A 19,651-nucleotide genomic window follows, 5' to 3' on the forward strand; every position below is an offset into this window, starting at 1 on the left:
GCTAAGAAACAAAAATGTTACCGCTGTGGCAAGATGCATGCGCCAGAAAGTTGCTGGTATAAAAACTACTCGTGCAAGCTATGTTCAGAAGTTGGACACCTTCAAAACATGTGTCGGGCGAGCAGAAGCGAGCTGAAGGCACATGCAGTAATGGAATCGTCAGAAGAAGAGGAGCACACTCTGTACAACTGCGCTGAGCAACTCGGTACAGTCGACACATCTGTGAAGAACGGTTACGTGGTGACTGTAAATGTGGAGGGACAGAAAGTGTCAATGCAGGTGGACACGGGGGCCGCAGTGACAGTTGTACCTGAAAGTGTGTACAAAGAAAGGTTTTCGCATGTGAATTGTGAACCAAGTCAGATTGTTCTAAAGACGTACACAGGCGAGAAAATGGATGTCGTAGGGCAATGTAATGTAACCGCGATCTATGAAGGGCAGAGGGCGGTTTTACCAATCGTTATCGTCAAAGAACATGAGCGCGAGTTACCTGTATTGCTAGGACGAACCTGGCTTAATAAGCTTCGGCTGAATTGGAAATCGCTTTGCAGTGTACGCACCGAAAACAGAGTAGATAAGATTCGCGCGAAGTTTCCAAACGTGTTTTCACAATCGCTTGGTGCCATCAGGAACTTCGAGGCGCAAGTTGTCTTGCAACCTGGTTGTACGCCGGTGTTTTGTAAAGCACGCTCACTTCCTTTTTCTTTGCGCGAACAAGCGGGAAAACGCCTTGCTGAGCTTGAAAGCCAAGGCGTTATCACGCCTGTGAGTAAAAGCGATTGGGCAACTCCACTGGTTGTGGTCCCAAAGAAGCAAGGTGACCAAATACGCCTCTGTGGTGATTACAAAATCACTGTAAATCCTGTACTTAAAGTGGACCACTACCCACTACCACAGCCAGAGGAATTGTTCACAGCAATTTGTGGAGGCAAGGTATTTTGTGTCTTAGATTTGTCATCGGCATACCAACAAATGGTGCTGAGCGAAGAATCAAGACATATTCTGACAGTTAACACGCATAAGGGACTCTATCGGTATAACAGACTTCCTTATGGAATAGCCAGTGCCCCTGCTTTGTTTCAGAGCATGATGGATAAGGTATTGCTTGGTATTCCAAATGTGGGTTGTTATATTGATGATGTCATAGTTGCAGGCCAGAACGTGGACGATTGCCAAAAAACTCTCAAGCGGGTGCTGGGCAAGCTTTCGGAGTATAACATTACGTTAAAGCTGGAAAAATGCAAGTTTTTCCAAGATTCTGTCTCATACCTTGGACACAAGGTAAGCGCCGATGGCATCTACCCGACAGAAGAGAAAGTGAAGGCAATCCTGCACGCTCCTGAACCAACGAATGTAACAGAATTAAGAGCATACTTAGGGCTGCTCAATTTTTACAGCAAATTTATGAAGAATGTGTCATCTGTGGCAGAACCAATGTACCGGTTGTTGCGGAAGGGAGAGCGATGGCTGTGGACGAAGCAGTGCAGTAAGGCTTTCAAAGAGACTAAGCATCTGCTTGCAAATAGCCGTGCTCTTACCTACTACGACGCACACAAGCCGCTCGGGTTGCAATGTGATGCGTCTGCGTACGGCGTTGGAGCGGTTATTTTTCACGTGCTGCCGGAAGGAGAAGAGCGTCCGATAGCTTTTGCTTCGCGAACCCTGACGTCATCCGAGAAAAATTACGCGCAATGTGAAAGAGAGGCCCTAGCGCTTATTTTTGGACTTAAAAAGTTCCACAAGTTTCTTTTTGGTAGAAAGTTTATTTTGTACACGGACCATCAGCCACTCGTAAGCATCTTGGGACAGAACAAAGCAACCCCGTCGCAAGCAGCTGCCAAACTACAAAGATGGTCCTTAATAATGTCAGCGTACCAGTATACGCTTAAGTATCGCAAAGGGACTGAAATCGAAGTGGCTGATGCTCTGTCTCGTCTACCTGTACCATCTTGTCCCAAGTCTGAGGGTGCGGAATGCCTTTCTGTGTTTGAAAGCACTCCGTTGAACTCTTCTGACGTAGCTAAAGCCACTGCACGTGATGGAAAATTGTGCAGAGTGGTCGAGTACACGCGGTATGGCTGGCCTTCAGAAGTGCCTAACGAACTCCAGCCGTACTATGTTAGACGTTTAGAACTATCACTCGAGCAAGGTTGCGTCACGTGGGGCACAAGGGTGATCGTGCCCGAGGCATTGCAATCAGCTGTGTTGTCTTTGCTGCATGAGGACCATCCAGGCACCTCAAGGATGAAAATGCTGGCGAGAGGCTTCATTTGGTGGCCAGGCCTAGATAAAGCAGTAGAGGACTACGTACGAACCTGTCGGGTTTGTCAAATCGTGCAACCAGCCATGCAGCCTGTACCACTACACCCTTGGCCTTATCCGTCCAAGGTTTGGCAAAGGCTGCATGTTGACTTTGCCATGAAAGGACAGTTTAACTTCCTAGTCTTAGTTGATGCCTATTCTAAGTGGGTTGAAGTATGGCTTATGAACTCGACCACCACAAGTCAAATGGTTTCCAAACTTCGAAATGTCTTCGCGGCGTACGGATTTCCCGACGAAATCGTGAGTGATAATGGGCCGCAATTTGTATCACAAGAGTTCGAGCACTTCTTAGCTAAAAATAACATAAAACATACAAGAACGCCGCCCTATCACCCAATTTCGAATGGGGCAGCCGAACGTCTGGTGCAGACAACAAAGCGCGCATTGCTGAAGCAGTTGTTATCAGATGTCGCACAAAACAGAGAATCGGTGCAAACCGGGTTAGACAGCTTCTTGATGAGCTATCGAAACACACCACATAGTGTGACAGGAAGCACTCCTGCACAGCTCTTCTTAAAACGGCAACCTAAGACCAAGTTGTCACTCCTGAAACCCGATTTTCAGCAAGATATGTTCAACAAACAGCTGAACAACAAGTGGCAGAAAGATAAGCACCGGGGTACTGAACGTGGATTCCTCGTGGGGGACAAAGTGTTTGTCAAATGCGTTCGTGGTGAAAATGTGGCTTGGACAGACGGCGTAGTTGCGCAGATTGTGAGCCCAGTGACATATCTGGTGAATGTGGCGGGCGAAGTGCGCTTTGTGCATGCTGACCACTTGCGTCACTCCTTTGCGAGACCTGTCTCAGCTGAATCATTGCAGCTACTTCCCGACAGGATGCGCCTGGCCGAGCCGCAGCAACCGCCAGATACAGATCCCGTCGTCACCCCTACAGGGCTCCCGACGACCACCGCACAACCCATGGAATCCGCATTGCGGAACACTATGCAGAGTCCAACTTCCAGGGCATCAACCGACTCGCCGACTACAGCACCAACTACGACTTCCCACCAGGACACGTCCCCAGCAGAGCAGAGCACAGAAGTTCCAAGCAAGCCCGAAGCCATGCTTCGACGAAGCGGCCGTGCGCGACGTCCGCCGGATCGGTTTGGATATGAGGACCTTAGGAAGTGAAGTGCGGGCTTAAACTAAGTGGGAAGGAATGTCGTAGCGTAAGCTTAGCGTGACGTCTTTTGTGATAACCTGTGACGTCACAGCATTCTTTTGTATAAGAACAAGTCGTTCTCGGCAATAAAGCAGTTGCCTTTCTGCTCCTGGATCGTTGTCGTTCGCATGCGTTATCTCAGTTATGTCACCTGGTGAGGGGCCCTTTAAGGCGAAAGCCTTAGATGCCTCATTGAACTCGAAAATTGACCGTCAGCGTTGGCGTTTGATGGCGTCGGGGACGAGTGATGCAAAAAATCATCACGTGATGAGGTCACAATGACATCACAGATCGCCAAAGTTTTTTACCTCATCATGACATCACCACATGAAATAGTAGCTTGGTCAGAAGTGGTCCAATCACAGAGGCATTGATACTCGGTGAGGTGAGGTGCCTCCGATCTTGGAGGCAGTGCAAAACCACGTTAGATGCAGAGAGCTCTCGAAGGGTGGCGGAGCAGGATCAATACATTGACTGAGAAGAAAAAGAAGATGGCTTTCGCCTTTCGAGTCATCTTAAGTCATCATCATCATCGTCATTTATTGACCCTGTGTCCTACATATAGGAGGCTTCTTTGATGCCCTCTAACATCTCTATTTATTGAGCTGATGACTAGCGCCACCTACAGCACATCAAGCAGGCCTCGTTCTCAACTTGTGCAAGCCTAGACATTGCTTGCTTTTCATGCTGCCACGTGCCAACCGCTTTCTCCGGGCAAACGCGTGCTTTTTGTGAAAGACGGCATGGAGAGGAAGAAGTGCAATGTCGGTGTGCATGTGAAATGTTTCAAGGCTTACCACACCCGCATATAGACCAGATTTTTCTTAGCCTCGTAGCGCGAGTGTCAGCCGCGCCGCTACTCTCGACACCAGGCGCCGCCTGGTGGTGCAGACGACGGCGGGGGCTGCTGATGGCGGGAGGTGATAGCCGCGCTTGCGTCGCGTGTTCGCTTGTGTCAGTGCTTTCAGAGCTGTTAGAAAGTTTCACTCTGAGTTGCTTGCTTGCCGCGTACTAGGAACGGCAGTGCAATGTATAAAAATTCGTCCGGGTGGCACTGCGCCGTCGTTGGGTGCCCGAACAACGAGAGAAAAAGGAAGCGGCTGATGCAACAGACCTGCGACGTTCACGGGAAACGAGCGGCTTGTGTTTGTGCAGCGTGTATTCTAGACGTTTTCAAGGCCCTTGATTTCGATAAGTAATAAGTGAGCTGGTGCGTTTGCTCAGGAGGCCATATTTTCTGCCTATTCAAACGGCTGCACTGCAAGTGTATGGGTTAAAACAGGACCACCTGCTGGATGAAAAAAAAAATAATAAACTGAATTACTAGAACGACAACGGACAACGACGAATCTTGAAATGAGAAAGACAGTATTCATCAGATATTTTCTCACACTGCGAAGCCAATTAACAAATGTCTCTTAATTTTGCCTGAAGACTTACAGGCGCCACCGCAGCTGCCGAGAGGAAACAAGCTTCAGTTATTAACATGCACAGAAATTTTAACAAGCGGTTGTTTATTCCTGCTTCTGAAATCAAAATGCGGCCACCTTGGTTGTAAATTTGTTCAAAAAGGCGCAGGTAAACCTCGATGTAACGAACTGTTTCACTTTTTACAACTTCATGTCTTTAGAACATATGTATTTTGAACCTCACAGCCGCGAGGCATGTCGACCTGTGGTTTCATAACAACAAATTTTTACTGTGACAGCAAAGGAAGGTCGAGGCGATAAATCCTGATCCGGCTCAATTGTGATCGAAAGTGCCCGTGTGACAGGGATCTTGTCATTGCAGCGGCGATCCTTCAATTGCAGTTAAGCATATCCGGAACGAGGCACGTCGCGACAGAAAGCGCACGCGTGTGCGCCGCTTGGTCAGGATCGAACTCAATCAATATCAGACTCAACCGTAATCTTCGTCTGTTTTGATAGTGATTCAAAGCACCTGTGCGACGGGGTGTTCTTGCAGACTGCTCTTTAAGAACACAGAGGTTGGGGGCCGGCATGCGCGCTGCGCCTAGCTTTGCTACAAGAGGCTTCGGACACTACGCCAGGCCATCCTTTCGCAGTAATTAAAGAAGCCGCACGTAATCTCCGCTACAGCGTTCTGCGTTAAAAACTGAAATAATCGCCTAACTAAATTCATCGCGTTCCACTTTGCGAGAGAGCACAAAACAGCCATCGTGCAGCACAAAGTCGGACGGTAGCGCGGCACGAAAATATCTGTCGCTGCTGCCTTTCAGAAAAAAAAAAGAAGATACAGCTTACTAGGCTTCATCTGGCCGTTATCATACGCAAATGCGTAAGTTTAAAACGTTTCTTGATATGATACAGTTCTAAAAAAAGAAAGAGAGTGGACAACTGCACGGCGTTGCAACTATTCAAACTTTCGTGACGATGTTGCTGAACGTTCTCGCGATGTTTGGCAAGCTCCCTGGCACAATTACACTGTTCCAAAATGTTGTCGCATGAAAGAAGATGCACGTTCCGACATTCAGAGAAGACTGAGCGGCTGCAGCGCTCGCGAATCTGCCATCGCCCGCTACTGAGAGCCACAAACGTGGTGCACCGCGCTGTACGCCAGCGCGTTTCAGCAGCCCCCAAGCAAATGCTCGCACCGCGGCGCCTCGGTCGGCCAAACATGGCGGCCCCCTTCGAGCGCTGGAAATTCTGGTCTATAATGCCCTGCGTCCTGTATGTATAAGACGACTTGAAAAACTGTGTTGCTTTTACCTGGCAGTAAATAAAGAACTTGTGCTTTCTTTTGAGGGTAGAAGGACACTTTTTGTGAAAAAAAAATATTCGTTTTATCATTTTTTCTGAGTTTGGGCATATATGGATTAAAGGCCCTTTTCAGGGTATTACATAAGGGGGGGGGGGACAAAAGCGTCAATAACAGCATGCACACAGTGAATGCATAAGGAACTCTGTGAGTTGTTTCTTCATCTTCACCATTATATTCTCGTCGTCACTGTCATCATTGTTCAGCACACAGCACAGGTGAATAAACAGCATTAAGAGAGCAGCTGTTCATTTTACAATATCGATAGTTAAGAGTAAAAATAGTATAGTTAAACTTTGGCACAATGAGGTATTGAACTTTTTATAACTTCCAGCGCATAGAACACCATGCATTTTGAACTTCATAATGATGAAGTGTACTTAGCTGTTATTTCAATGTACAGTCAAACCTCGTTAATACGTGTGATAATATTAGTTTGCCGTTCCGGCGCCCGGGGGCGTCGATGTTGCAAGGAAATAAATACGGCGCACATGACCGGCCAGTCGTGTGTAACCCGCCAACGTACGTGTGTGTGATTTGGTCCGGTGACCGGCATGGCCCAGGACTACCCGGTTATCACAAGTGGCGACGAGGTCGACTGACGAACCGCACGGGCACAGCACAATCGCAAGTCGTCATGCCTGTCGTGGGGAAGCTGGAATCGTTCGACCCGAGTACATCGGAGTGGGCGGAATACCGTGAGCGGGCCGAGCTGTACTTCATCGCGAACGACATCCCGAGCGACAAGCAGACAGCTGTATTTTTGACATGCTGCGGTCCAGAGACTTATTCTCTGCTACGAGGCCTCCTAGCACCAAGCAGGCCCGCCCAAGCAGGACTGACCGAAATTTTTACTACACTTGGCAAGCACTACGCCCCCCGCGTATCAGAAGTAGTGGCAAGTTTCAAGTTTTTCTCAAGGCATCGAAAAGAGGGGGAGACCGTAAGTGACTACATTGCCTCGTTGAAGAAGTTAGCCGAAGACTGCAATTTCGCAACATTTCGAGAGCGCATGTTGCGCGACCAGATAGTCAGCGGAATCAATGACGTAACCATGCAAACACGGCTGCTGGAAACGACGTGTTTAACCTTCGAAACTGCGAAGGACACCGTCGTAGCGATGGAAGCTGCGCGTAAAGATTCACGCGCATTGAGCCGTCAGCAAGCACAGCTACTATCTGACGAAGCTCCGGAGCAAGCGAACGTTGTCGCCTCGGGGAAAAATGATTGCTGTTGCTTTCGTTGCGGGGGAGGTCATTCTACGCGTTCGTGTAGGCACGGCAACACGATCCAAAAAGGGCACCTTGCAAGAGTTTGCAGAGTTCAGCCGGGGAGTAGAAATGTCGACCGGAGCCAGTCTAGTCGCAGCCGGTCTAGTCGCGTGAACAACCTGGGCGACCTGCCTGTCTCTGCTGAAGAGCCCGAAGTTTTCGACTTGTGGACGCTTCACACAGCTAGTTCGGAGCCAATGCGCATAGCGGTTGAAGTTAACGGCGTAACGCTCGATATGGAGTTGGACACCGGCGCAAGTGTGTCGACCATTGATGAAGGCAAGTTCGCCGAGCTTTTTCCGTCGGTGCCGTTGGAGCCATCGAGTGTGCAGCTGAGAAGTTTTTTCGGCGACATGAAACGCGTCCAGGGAAAGCTGGAAGCAATGGTCAAACTTGGCGACAAGGAGCGCCAGCTGCCACTATTTGTCGTGAAAGGGGCGTGTCCTACGCTGTTTGGACGAAGCTGGATGAAGGCCTTCAAGCTAGGCATCGCTCAGACGGAGGGAGTCAACGTCGTGAAGTCTACGGAAGACCTGGTAAGCCAATATCACGAAGTTTTTTCGGAGCAGCTTGGCACGTTTCACGGCGTTGCAGCTTCTATATCCGTACAAAAGGGCGCGAAGCCACGTTTTGTCAAGGCACGTCCGATACCATTTGCTTTGCGTGATCGCGTTTTTGAAGAACTACAGAGGATGGAACGGGAAGGCGTTATCAAACCGGTGAAAACGTCTCAGTGGGCCGCGCCCATCGTTCCTGTATTGAAGCGCGACGGCCGGGTTCGGGTCTGCGGCGATTTTAAGACTACCATAAACCCGGTGACAGTCGTCGAGTCCTACCCCATTCCTAGGATTGAGGAACTTTTTGCGCGGCTTACAGGGGGCAAGAAGTTCACAAAGCTTGACTTGCAAGACGCCTACCAGCAGGTCCCACTCGATGAGAAGTGCCAAGAGCTAGTCACCATTAACACTCCGAGGGGGTTATACCGATTCACAAGGCTGCCGTTCGGGGTTTCATCAGCTCCAGCTATATTTCAGCGAGAGATGGAAAATCTTTTGCACGACCTTGACCATGTCGTAGTGTACTTTGACGATATTCTGGTCACAGGAACCAGTGACAAAGAGCATTGGGAGAACTTGGGCCGAGTGTTGGATCGCCTGAAAACCGCGGGACTGCGGCTGAAGTTATCCAAATGCGAATTCTTGAAACCAGAAGTCCAGTACTTGGGTCATATCATTAGTGCGGCTGGGCTGCGTCCAAACCCGGCTAAGACTGAAGCAGTGCTGGAAGCCCCCGCTACCCGAGCGGTCAAGGAACTTCAGAGTTACCTCGGGTTGGTTAATTTTTACAGAAGATTCTTGCCAAACCTTTCTGCCGTGTTACAGCCGCTCAATAGTTTGTTGGCGTCGGGAACACCGTGGCGCTGGGAAACTGATGAAGAGCAGGCATTTCGGAGAAGCAAGGAGCTATTGGCCTCTGCTGCTATATTGGCACACTTTGACCCAGGAAAGCCAACTGTGCTTGTCACTGATGCCTCTCCCTTCGGTATTGGAGCAGTACTGGCGCAGCGAGAGCCATCTGGAGAAGAGCGCCCCATTGGTTTTGCTTCCCGCAGCCTGGCAACCGCGGAGAAAAACTACAGCCAATTAGACAAGGAGGCATTGAGCCTTGTATTTGGCGTTACAAAGTTCAGGCAGTACTTATGGGGCCGGCATTTCGAGGCCGTCACAGATCACAAACCGCTGCTCGGCCTGCTCGCAGCAGACAAACCAGTTCCCGAATCCTGTTCTCCGAGAGTGCTAAGGTGGGCCTTGCTGCTGTCGGGGTACAGTTACGACCTGAAGTATAGGCCGGGTTCACTAATTGCACATGCCGATGGGTTAAGCCGGCTACCTCTGCCAACTGCCGAATTTGTTGTTGACTGCCCTGCCGAAGTGTTAATGCTCGAAGGAGCATACCCGGGGGTACTGTCGTCAAATGCTGTTGCGGCAGCTACCTCCAGAGACCCGGTGCTGTCGAAAGTAAGAGCAGCGTTGTGGTCAGGCTGCCAGACAAACCTAGGGTCAGAGGGAAGACCCTACGAGACGCGCTTTCATGAGATGAGTGTGCAAGGGAATTGTCTATTGTGGGGCAACAGAGTCATTGTTCCAAAATCCTTACAAAGGGAAGTCCTCCAGTTGCTGCATGAGAGTCATCCAGGACTGTCCAAAATGAAGGCAGTTGCGCGTAGCCATGTGTGGTGGCCTAGCTTGGATAACGACATAGCGATAACCATTCAAAGGTGCCGTATGTGCCAGGAGCATCAAAGAGTGTCACGACCAGTGCCTGTCATGCCCTGGCCGTTCCCGGAGAAACCGTGGTCACGGCTGCATGTGGACTATGCCGGTCCTTACAGGAACACCTATTTTTTTATCGCAGTCGATGCTTTCTCTAAGTGGATTGAAGTGTTCCCGGTCTCGACACCCTCGGCTGAAGCAACTATTTCCTGCATGCGAATTATGTTCGCAAACCAAGGCCTTCCAGATGTGGTCGTGTCGGATAATGGGCCAGCATTTACCAGTGAGCTCTACTCCACATTCCTCAAGAAAAACGGGGTGAGGCGAATGCTGGTGCCACCGTATCATCCAGCGTCTAACGGTGCTGCAGAGCGGGCAGTGCAGACGGTCAAAAACAAGTTGCGGAAGGCTGGCCCTGGAGATATTCGCACTCAAATTGCCCGCATGCTCCTGACTTACAGGTCAACGCCTCACGAGGTCACGGGTTGCTGTCCGTCGGAGCTGTTGTTGGGGCGGAAGCTGAGGACTGCGTTGGACCTGCTACACCCAGACCTCAGGACTAAGGTGCTACAGAAGCAACTTAAGCAGAAAATCAGATGCGACCAAGGAACAAGACCCAGGGTTTTGGGTCACCCTGGTGACCAGGTGTTCGCAAGGAACTTCCGTCCAGGTCCTGCGTGGCTCCCTGCAGTCGTCACCGAACAACGCACTTCGTCCATGGATGTTCTACTGGAGGACGGACGGCGTTTAACTCGACATCTGGATCACATCCGCCAGCCCCCTGAGGAACTAAGTGCAGACAACCAAGAGTCGGGCAGCCCAGTAGCTACAGGTCTGGCTCCAAGCTTTGATCGCCTTCACGACACCGAGTCTAGGCAAGATCCCAGGGAAGACGTGGCGAGGGAAACGGAACTTGCTGTCACAACACCCAGTACTCCTGTCCTGCGTCGAAGTGCCAGAATTCGACGACCAGTATCGCGCTACTCACCTTGAACAAATTGTTTGCATCCAATAATAAAGGGGGGAGGGATGTGATAATATTAGTTTGCCGTTCCGGCGCCCGGGGGCGTCGATGTTGCAAGGAAATAAATACGGCGCACATGACCGGCCAGTCATGTGTGTAACCCGCCAACGTACGTGTGTGTGATTTGGTCCGGTGACCGGCATGGCCCAGGACTACCCGGTTATCACATACGTACCCGCTTTAAACGTACTAACGGTTAAAACGTTCTTGCGACGAATCCCCGGCCGAGTCTCATAGAGCCCAATGCATTCGCTGACCGCTTAAGCCGTAGTGGTTCGCCCTATGCCTACCGGTTAGTGCGTACCTACGCGTACCGCGATAACTTTTTCTGCCGTAAGATTTTGCTGCACCAGTGAAATTCTCGACGCCACAGTGTGCCGCCAAGGGTTTCCCGTCTTTTCGAGACATGCGGAGATCGGTCGATTCCGACTTCCGCGCGATTGCGGCGACGCCTTTGCAGGTAAGCATCGGAAAAGAACGAAGGCGAAGCGGCGGCCACCGACAAACGCGCCAGCATGACTTAGCGCCGACAACCTTATCACAATAAGTATCTTCAGCTATCTGCTCGGGCTCGCGTGCAGCGCAGCGCTACTTTAAGCATACTGCACGCTTTTATTTGGCCACAACCTGAACGTGCTGGGCCGCCGATCGCTGCCACCTCGTGCGGGGCCGTGTTCAAGCGCGCACCGCTTTGTAGAAACGAAAGCAGATCGCTGTTACGGAGTTGAGCGCTGCGGGGCGCGGACGCCGTGAAATCTCGCTGCATTGACGCTATCACGCTAAACGCACGCGTACGGTACAGCAAGCATAGCGCTGTTGTAACTATACTGCACGCTTTTATTAGGCGACCACCCAACGAACCTCCGTCCGCTGGACCGCTACAGCGTCGCGGAGGAAGCACGACATCGCCGCGTAATCTGAACAAGCTACTCGCCGCATCTGTGCAAGGTCGGGAGCGAAGCGGGCGCGAAGAACACTCCCGCGACTAATGCGCGCGTGCGGTACGGCAAGCGGCCCGGCAGTGACGGCGTGAGCCAAGTAGGCGACGCGCTGCACGCAACTACTCGGGAGACGATCGGCTCCACGCAGCCGTTCCGCGTGTCCGTTTTCGTTTAGTAGTAGATCGCGGCACAGACGCATACACATATATCACGGAATGCAGACACTGTCTGTTCTGTCGCTATGTCGGGCACTGAGTATCCCGGACCCTGTAATAGTTTCGAAATGCTCTTTGGCGTAGGCCGCGTGGCGGCCACCGCGCGCTATCGGGCAGTCGTGCGAGAGTGCCAGGATCTTTTCTCCACTTTGGCAAAAAGAAAGAAAAGGCTTTGCAGAGGGTAGTTTAGGCAATATTTGCTGCGGCACTTTTTTTCTTTGCTGGCGGCGATGGCGTATGCCAGGAGAGGCAAATTTGTACTTGGTGGTTAATGCGTACTACTGTTTAGTGCGTAGTTATGCCGCGTTCCCGGCAGGTACGTATTAACGAGGTTTCACTGTATAGTACGGTAAAACTCCACTAACTTGAAACTTGGCTGAATTTGTTGTTGTGCTAGTTGGCACTCTTGTGCTTCTTCTTCCTGCTGGTGGCACTTAGGCGCCCAGGTTTTTCTTGAAACTGTATGAACCAGGTCAAAACTCGGCATATAGTGGAGTCTCAAGATCCATATACAAAATTACAAAAATGAGGCCCACTGACATCGTATAGACTTCATGGAGTCATTCTAAACTGGTGTAATATTTGTGACAGTTTATCATGCCTCAACACTGGACATGTTGCTGTTTATGGACAACAGCTGTAGTACTGGCACTGAGTCAAGACAGCATACTTGGCACTTGGTTTTCTGGTTCTAGTATGATTTTAAACCCATCATTTGAGGATGTCATAGTTTGGTTCAGGCAACAAAAGCTAATGCTACTAATTTCTACAAATACAGAACTAGTGAAAATATCCTGTATGCTGTGATCCATGAGATAATTTGACAAACCTAAGGCACTTTTGCACAAGTTCCATGGGCTAATCACATCTGATGCTCCTTGTTGCTGCTATTTGGCCTCCTATTCCAGACATCTTTGGATACGCGTTATTCTTTTGGCACACCTTTGTGGATTGCAAGACTGACTTTCGATTTACAGGATGGAACCGAATTCCAGTGTGGCCAGTACATGCACTAGGAATGGATTTACGGTAGGATAGCATTATTAAAGACATATTAGAGCTTCAAAGTTGAGTAAATGTTCATCACTCCAATTCTTTGCCAAGGAAAACATAGTGTGCCTATGATTCTGGCAGTTCAAAAATGATGAAATAACAAGCTTAATTTTCACAGGATAGAATTTACAACTTTTTATCCATTGTTGTTGCCTTCATATGGAATTTTATCTGTCTGTGGGCCACAGTATGTTGTTATTCGTATAGGCCATTGTATTTTCTTGATACTCTGGAATAATTGCGACTGCACAAAGATAGCTAATGGGTCGGTGATTTACATGCAGTGATTCCACTCCTGCGCCAACTGCGCGAAATTGTATTTACTGCGCCATCCTGATAATATCGACGAAAATTGCACCAAACTGCGCCAAAGTCTCGGGTTTGGGGGCGTCTGTCACCGGCAATCGCACGGCCGGCGCGTCAGAACATGTGCAGCTTGATCTTCGGGCTGCCAAAGTCGCAACCATGGACCAAGAATTATTCCGCTGAATAAATAGCGCTCGCGCGTGCGTCCCGGGTAAGCCACGATGCCATGCACGGTGCCGACATAGCTTCTGTTCTGCAAGTCGGCTTGACAGCAAAACGCGCTCTCCGCAGAGGCTCGTGACGTCTAGGCCTATCGGTAGCGAGAAAGTGCGACGGCGATTCATCGGCGGACGTCATCTGTTCTAGAAACGCTGCTGATAGCTCGTTTCAAGCGTCGCACGGCACGTAAGGAAAGCAATGTTCAGTAATAACTACATGTGTGCTGCTAAAATGTCTGTCACTTCTGTTTCCGGACATCGCGGAATGAAATCTGGGATCGCTAGCAGTATATACATGGAACAATATCGAATTTTCCTTGCTTCGCGTTTATGGAAGAGCACGCGAACGGTGGAAACGCATTCACACTTTTCCTCAGATATACTTTATCCATGGATCTTTATTCGGAAGAGCTTTTTAGTAATTGCTTATACCAGCACGTCCGAGTTTAATCACTCTGCGGTAAATACCCCCTAAAAGGCCTTGCCCTTTCGAGCTCACGTGCTAGGGTTCCAATTCGAATTTTTTGCTTGCTTTTTAAAAATTTCATCTCATTAATAAAAGCATATATCCTGGTCGGAGCAGCGGCAAATACGCAGCTGTCAGTAGCGGGCCCGTCGCTGACGGCCCACAGTGAAGCGGCTACCCCACATTACACGTCCGCCCCTCGCTTTCGGGGGTCAATAGCTGACGGTTAAAAGAACTCAGTTTCGCTGAAGGGCGAAGCAATGAATGCGATACCAACAAATTGTATTGTTAAACGAAGTAAGGCTAGCAGCTAACTCTTTTGTATCAGATCTCGCGTAACTCAACTAAACACTGGTTTAAGGGAATATGGCCGCTCCAGGAACCGAAGCGTTTTCTTGCTCTGAGTTCTCTAAACACGAAGTAAGCGTTGAGAGCACAGCAAGTTTACGAGCCGTCTCCTGACGCCTCGAGATGGCGCGCGCGCAAGCGACTGCACCCTTCGAACGATGCGGTCCCCCCCCCCCGCTCCCCTGGCGTCCTTTCATGCTCCTTACGAAAGACGGGCGGGGCCTTTCCTCTCTGTTTGATGAGCAATCGACGGCAGGCCCGCACGCGGGAAGATGTTATCTCATGCGCTGTCCGTGCGACGGAGACAGACGGCCGGCTAGTTTAATCTCCGCTTCAGCCGCGTTCGTCGCCAGCGCTCGCGAGCTTTTACCCGCGGCTAGAATGCGCATGGTGATGTTATTAATTTGGTCTTTATACAGAAAATTTCGGCAATGGCGACGGCAAAAATCCGCGGAGAGAGTCCATATAATTGTTATCACAACAAACATTTAAAAAAAGTTGAGCCATTTCACTCTGTGAAGTGGATGATAACCGAAGCTGTTTCGTGCATGGCAAGGAGGTGACATGGTGGAGGACAGTTTGGTATGTAAGGCCAGGTTGTTAACGTTCAATACGCAATATTAATGCGAAAGCATCAGATGCTTTATCAAACACGAAAATTGACCGTCGGCGGCGTCAATCGATTGACGCAAAAAATAATCATGTGATGGCGTCATCATCACTTCATAGATCGTCAAAACTTGTGACGTCATCATGGCGTCATATATCGTGATGTCACGTGATGACGCCAGCACGACATCGTTGCTTTACACTGCTTCCGTAATCGGTGCGCCGATCATGGAGCTAGCGCAAAACCAGGTGAGGTGCAGATAGCTTGCAGAGAAGGAGGGGGAGGATCTACCCGTCGATCGAGAAGAAAAAGAACCTGGCTTTCGCCTTGGAGTTTTCTTAGGGGAATGCATTAGGGACACTGTGGCTATTTGGCATTGAGGCGCTGCTGTACATCACGGCGTTTGTCTACAATGTCTGCTGATAACCACATAGATGTATTTAGAGTGTTATTTCATAAAGTGCAATTTTATTGATCTGGTATTCTGTTTATTTGCTAGTGTCGAAAATAATCGCCGAAGAGGTTAATCCAGAACACTCAACTGCATGAGCCCTTATTTTTTCATTAGCGAGTGAAGTATGGAGTTCTCCTGAGATGATTTTTTCGATGAGATTTGCAATGAATCGAAATATTTCTAGCCTTCATAAGAGCCCTATAGTAATATTCCAGTGCTTGAATGTTATTGCAATATGCTTCTGTAGTGCACTCCAGGATGTAAAATTCGCTGCTGCAGAGTGCTCCCAGATGCAAAATTATCTGCTCCAAAGTGCTCCAAGATGAAAATTTTGCTGCTCCAAAGTGCTCCAAAACGGAAATTTTGCTGCTCCAAAAATTGCTCCAAATCAGAAGTCCTCGGTAGCATCACTGTACATGTAAACCATAAGCACATCACCAGTTTGTCTTTGTTTACAAGCATTTTTCTGCAGTGCCAAAACATGGTGCAGCTTTGTGTCCACCAGCTTAATATGTGCGATAATTTGTAATGCATTTTTGTAATCAGAGGCTCATTGGAACCATGTCGTGCAAGAATTTGTTCTACCACTATTTTGTGATGACAATGTTAACAACACTGGCCCTGAGAGTGCGTCCTTGTGAACACGGCACGGTTTTGTTGTTGTGTTCTTTTCTACTGTGTAAGGAACTTTTGGACAAATTTTCTTCGAAAAGAGTGGCGCACTGTAGAAACGAGTTGAAACCGTTCAATGTGAGCTGCCATTTTTGCTTTTAAATCTTCCCAGCACAGGCCAAAAGTAGGTGTTCTCAGTAGAGGATATCTCTTCCTCAGCTGCAGTGTGTTGCTTTTTAGTGCCATTTGGCCAGACAATGCAGTTATTGAGGCCATCATTCTGGCCAGTTGCACTGATGCCAACCGGTCATCTTTCAATTATCCTGTGAAATCCAATTTCGTCGTCAATATTGTAGAAGCTCATACTCAAAAAGTGCACTGACACATGGCCGGTATTTTTTAGGTTAGGTTCAAATTAACAAAAGGATGCAGTAATTTGGTGTCAAACAATGCAGTTTCATTGTTTCACCCTGCGTAACAATTCACTCAAGGCAAGGACAGATGAATCTAAGAAATGGTGGGACAAGCTCCGAGCTTTGCAGGGATGAAAGTGCTGCTCCAAACTGCCCCAAAAGAGAAATGCTGCTACATGCTGCTCTAAACTGTGATTTTTGTTAGTAATTGCTTCGAACCTGCTCCGAAACGGCACTGCGGCAATCGTTTTACTTTGTCCTGCTCTGAAATGGCTCTTAGAAAATGAAGACGAAGAACTTTAACCTTGGGACTAACTGCCAAGCCCTAAAAAAACTGAAAACAATCTTTGTACCATCATCCTAATATGCTACTAGTATGCAGCTTTATTGGCTCTGATCTCATTTATGCCACAAGAACTGGCATATCAAGCATATAGCTCATTTATCTGTTTCTTTAAGCTTGACAGGCAGGCTATTTTGGGGAATTGTGAAAATGACCGAGATTGCTTTGATCTTGTAGCGAGTATCAACTGCTGCTTTGGCAATAGTTATATGTTGCTGGGGTTCTATAATGTGGTGCTCAGCTTTAGCAGTTTGATCTCATTTTGCCAAAAGTACTAGTATTTTAAATATGTAGCTCATTTCACGGTGCATTCAATAACCATTCATCTTTTTAGTTATTGGTTTCTTGCAATTTACATTCATTGTTGCCTGCGAAATATCTTTCATAATAACTATTAACATTTATGAGACGCTTCGGCGATGCTTTGAGCTCCAGGAGTTGCATGGCATATTTTGCCATCTGCTCCTAAAACACCAATAACTGCTTCAAACTGGTGTTTCTTTCCACTCCGAAAACACTTATGGCTGCTTCAAAGTGATACTTTTTCTGCTCCGAAATCTGCTCCAAAAAGTAAAACTCGCTTCCATCACTAAGCTTGCAACATGGGCATTTATTGAAAATTAGCAACTCCTGGTTTTGCGTTACTCAACATAAACCTGGCACAACCAATTCATGCAATAGTCAGTTCTGCTGAAGGTTACTGTGTTAAACTGCAAGGGCTCAAATTAATTTGCGAACGTATCTGCACAAGCTAGGCATTTAAATGAAGGTTGCATTTATGATTCACCTCTCGTGCGCAGAGACGGGGCTGCCAGATTTGGTGTTGGGTGTGGCACTGCGGAGCGCTTCCTCTTCACCAGCCATGGCCGCTTTGCTGGCAACATGCGTTGCTCCACCTCTGCTTCATTCACTGCCAGTGAGTGCTGCTTTATATATTGCTGCTAGCTTTTTCCTTGGCAAGCATTTGCATGGTGGTTGTATATTTTGTCTTTGTTATCTGGAGTGTGTGGAGTAGATTAAGCGTAGTTACGCACGTAGCAAACACACTTGTGTAATTGTCACATCCCTGTATTTGGTCAGTAGAATTAGATTTTTTTAACACTGCCCAGTGATCTACCCCGAATATATTGACGTGGTAGGAGCAGTGAGAACAGAACATGCTCACCATTTTGTGAGGTGGCCACCACGTGCTGTGCTTTGACCTAGATTTGTGCCATTAAGCACATCGATATATAGGCAGTGCAGTTGTTGTGTCCTACATTGGTTCTCTTTTGATTGCATTAGGTGCACCACATCTGGAAACAGGGCATAGTTGGTGATCCGTGCAGAGAGCAGGGGGAACAGGCTGTTCTCGCACAATGTTTACATCACCACTGGCATTACATGACTCAGTGACAAAGGGCCTTGCTTTGCTGTTGCGAAATTGATGTTGCAGTGCAAGATTGCACGACACATTTGACTTCTTTGGTTTTGAACTGAACAAGTGGCAAAAGAAGTGCTAGTTATTACATGTCAAACAGTGCAAACATGGGACGAGGAAAAGAAAACACATCCCTAGCGCCCATCCTCGTGTTTTCTTTTCTTCGTCCCATGCTTCCACTGTTAATAGACCTTTTTCAGACACACAAGCGCCACCAACGGGCGCACAAGCGCTCATCGGAAAAGTGTGTATGTCGCAGCAGTCAGCGCGCCGAGTGCACGGGCTCCACACTTTAGCTTTCCACCTGCGCCGTGCCAGCACTTGTACGATCAAGTGAATGTGACAAGGTGTAACATAATACTGCATTATTCAGTCATGAACTTCTGTGTTTAGCTACGACGGCCTCTATGATTCCCATCTGTCTAGTGTTCTCGCGTGCCACTGTTGGACCAGCTGAGCAGTTCCAAAGCGTCATTATTATTATTTTTTTTTGCACCAGCATGCCCTGTGGCATAAAGTAAACAAAAAGATACAACTCGGTTTCCTAGGCGATTTTCACGAGTGGTCACTGCAATTTGTGAATCGTGGATCCATTCAGAATCAACGTCCACCAACACTGTTAATGAGCACAAGGTGAGGCTCTGATAATTACAGATTGCACGAGAGAGTGCAGACGGCATTTAACAAAATAAGATACATTGATTAGACAGCTTGCGTGTCGCTCGTGCCGCAGGTAACAAAAGATAAGCTTTTATCACCATTCGTTTACACTAACTGCAGATGTTATGTTTTACAAACGCCGGTTGTGTTTTCGCATGTTTCCTCCCGTGGGAGCACACTGTGGATAGGCCATAGCGGCTAAGTGCAGTGAGCAGGCACAGAAGTGTTCATGTAACTAAATGCTAAAGCGGAAAGCTGCCTCTGGCAATTCGAAGTGTCTCGTTCATATCAGTGCATTACAAGTAATCGTTGAATAAACATGAATTCAACGTTCCAGTTTTTATTTTAGTACATCTTGACGGTATCGACACGCAATAATACGCATGCTGCTTAACTGCTGCATCTGATGCATATCCACTCGGTAATACCTACACTGCACTGCATTAATCCTTTCGCATTTCATGCATAGAGATACTACTTGCAGATGCGTTTGGATGTGTGCCCTACTTAGGATGTAAGAACAGTCAAGAAGCAGCAATGTGTTCGTTTCGTTTCGTGGTCCCACCGATCCCACGGCGCCAGCGAGCAGAAGGCGACCAAACAGCCGGCTCACTTGGCGTACACACTTTTCCCATAGTGCTCCGCGCGCCCGAGGGGCACTCTGGGATTGCTTGGAAAAGGTCTATTCCTTCTTTGTTTTCGCACGATTACTGGCTCTGACCCTTGCGATAAGTGCCTCTCCTCTGTCATCGTGTCATC

At 48.5% G+C, this 19,651-nt stretch overlaps 1 protein-coding gene across 1 annotated transcript in view; it reads left to right on the top strand.

Moving 5' to 3' along the window:
• Positions 1–19,651, top strand: part of LOC119390968 (focadhesin) — a 395,558-nt gene that overhangs the window by 326,235 nt on the left and 49,672 nt on the right. The window contains exon 31 of the mRNA XM_037658681.2: positions 17,613–17,728. Coding sequence (XP_037514609.1) covers positions 17,613–17,728 — 116 coding nt within the window. The remainder of the gene's footprint in view (positions 1–17,612; positions 17,729–19,651) is intronic.

This window comes from Rhipicephalus sanguineus, chromosome 4 (genome assembly GCF_013339695.2).
Source record: "Rhipicephalus sanguineus isolate Rsan-2018 chromosome 4, BIME_Rsan_1.4, whole genome shotgun sequence".
Taxonomy (NCBI): domain Eukaryota; kingdom Metazoa; phylum Arthropoda; class Arachnida; order Ixodida; family Ixodidae; genus Rhipicephalus; species Rhipicephalus sanguineus.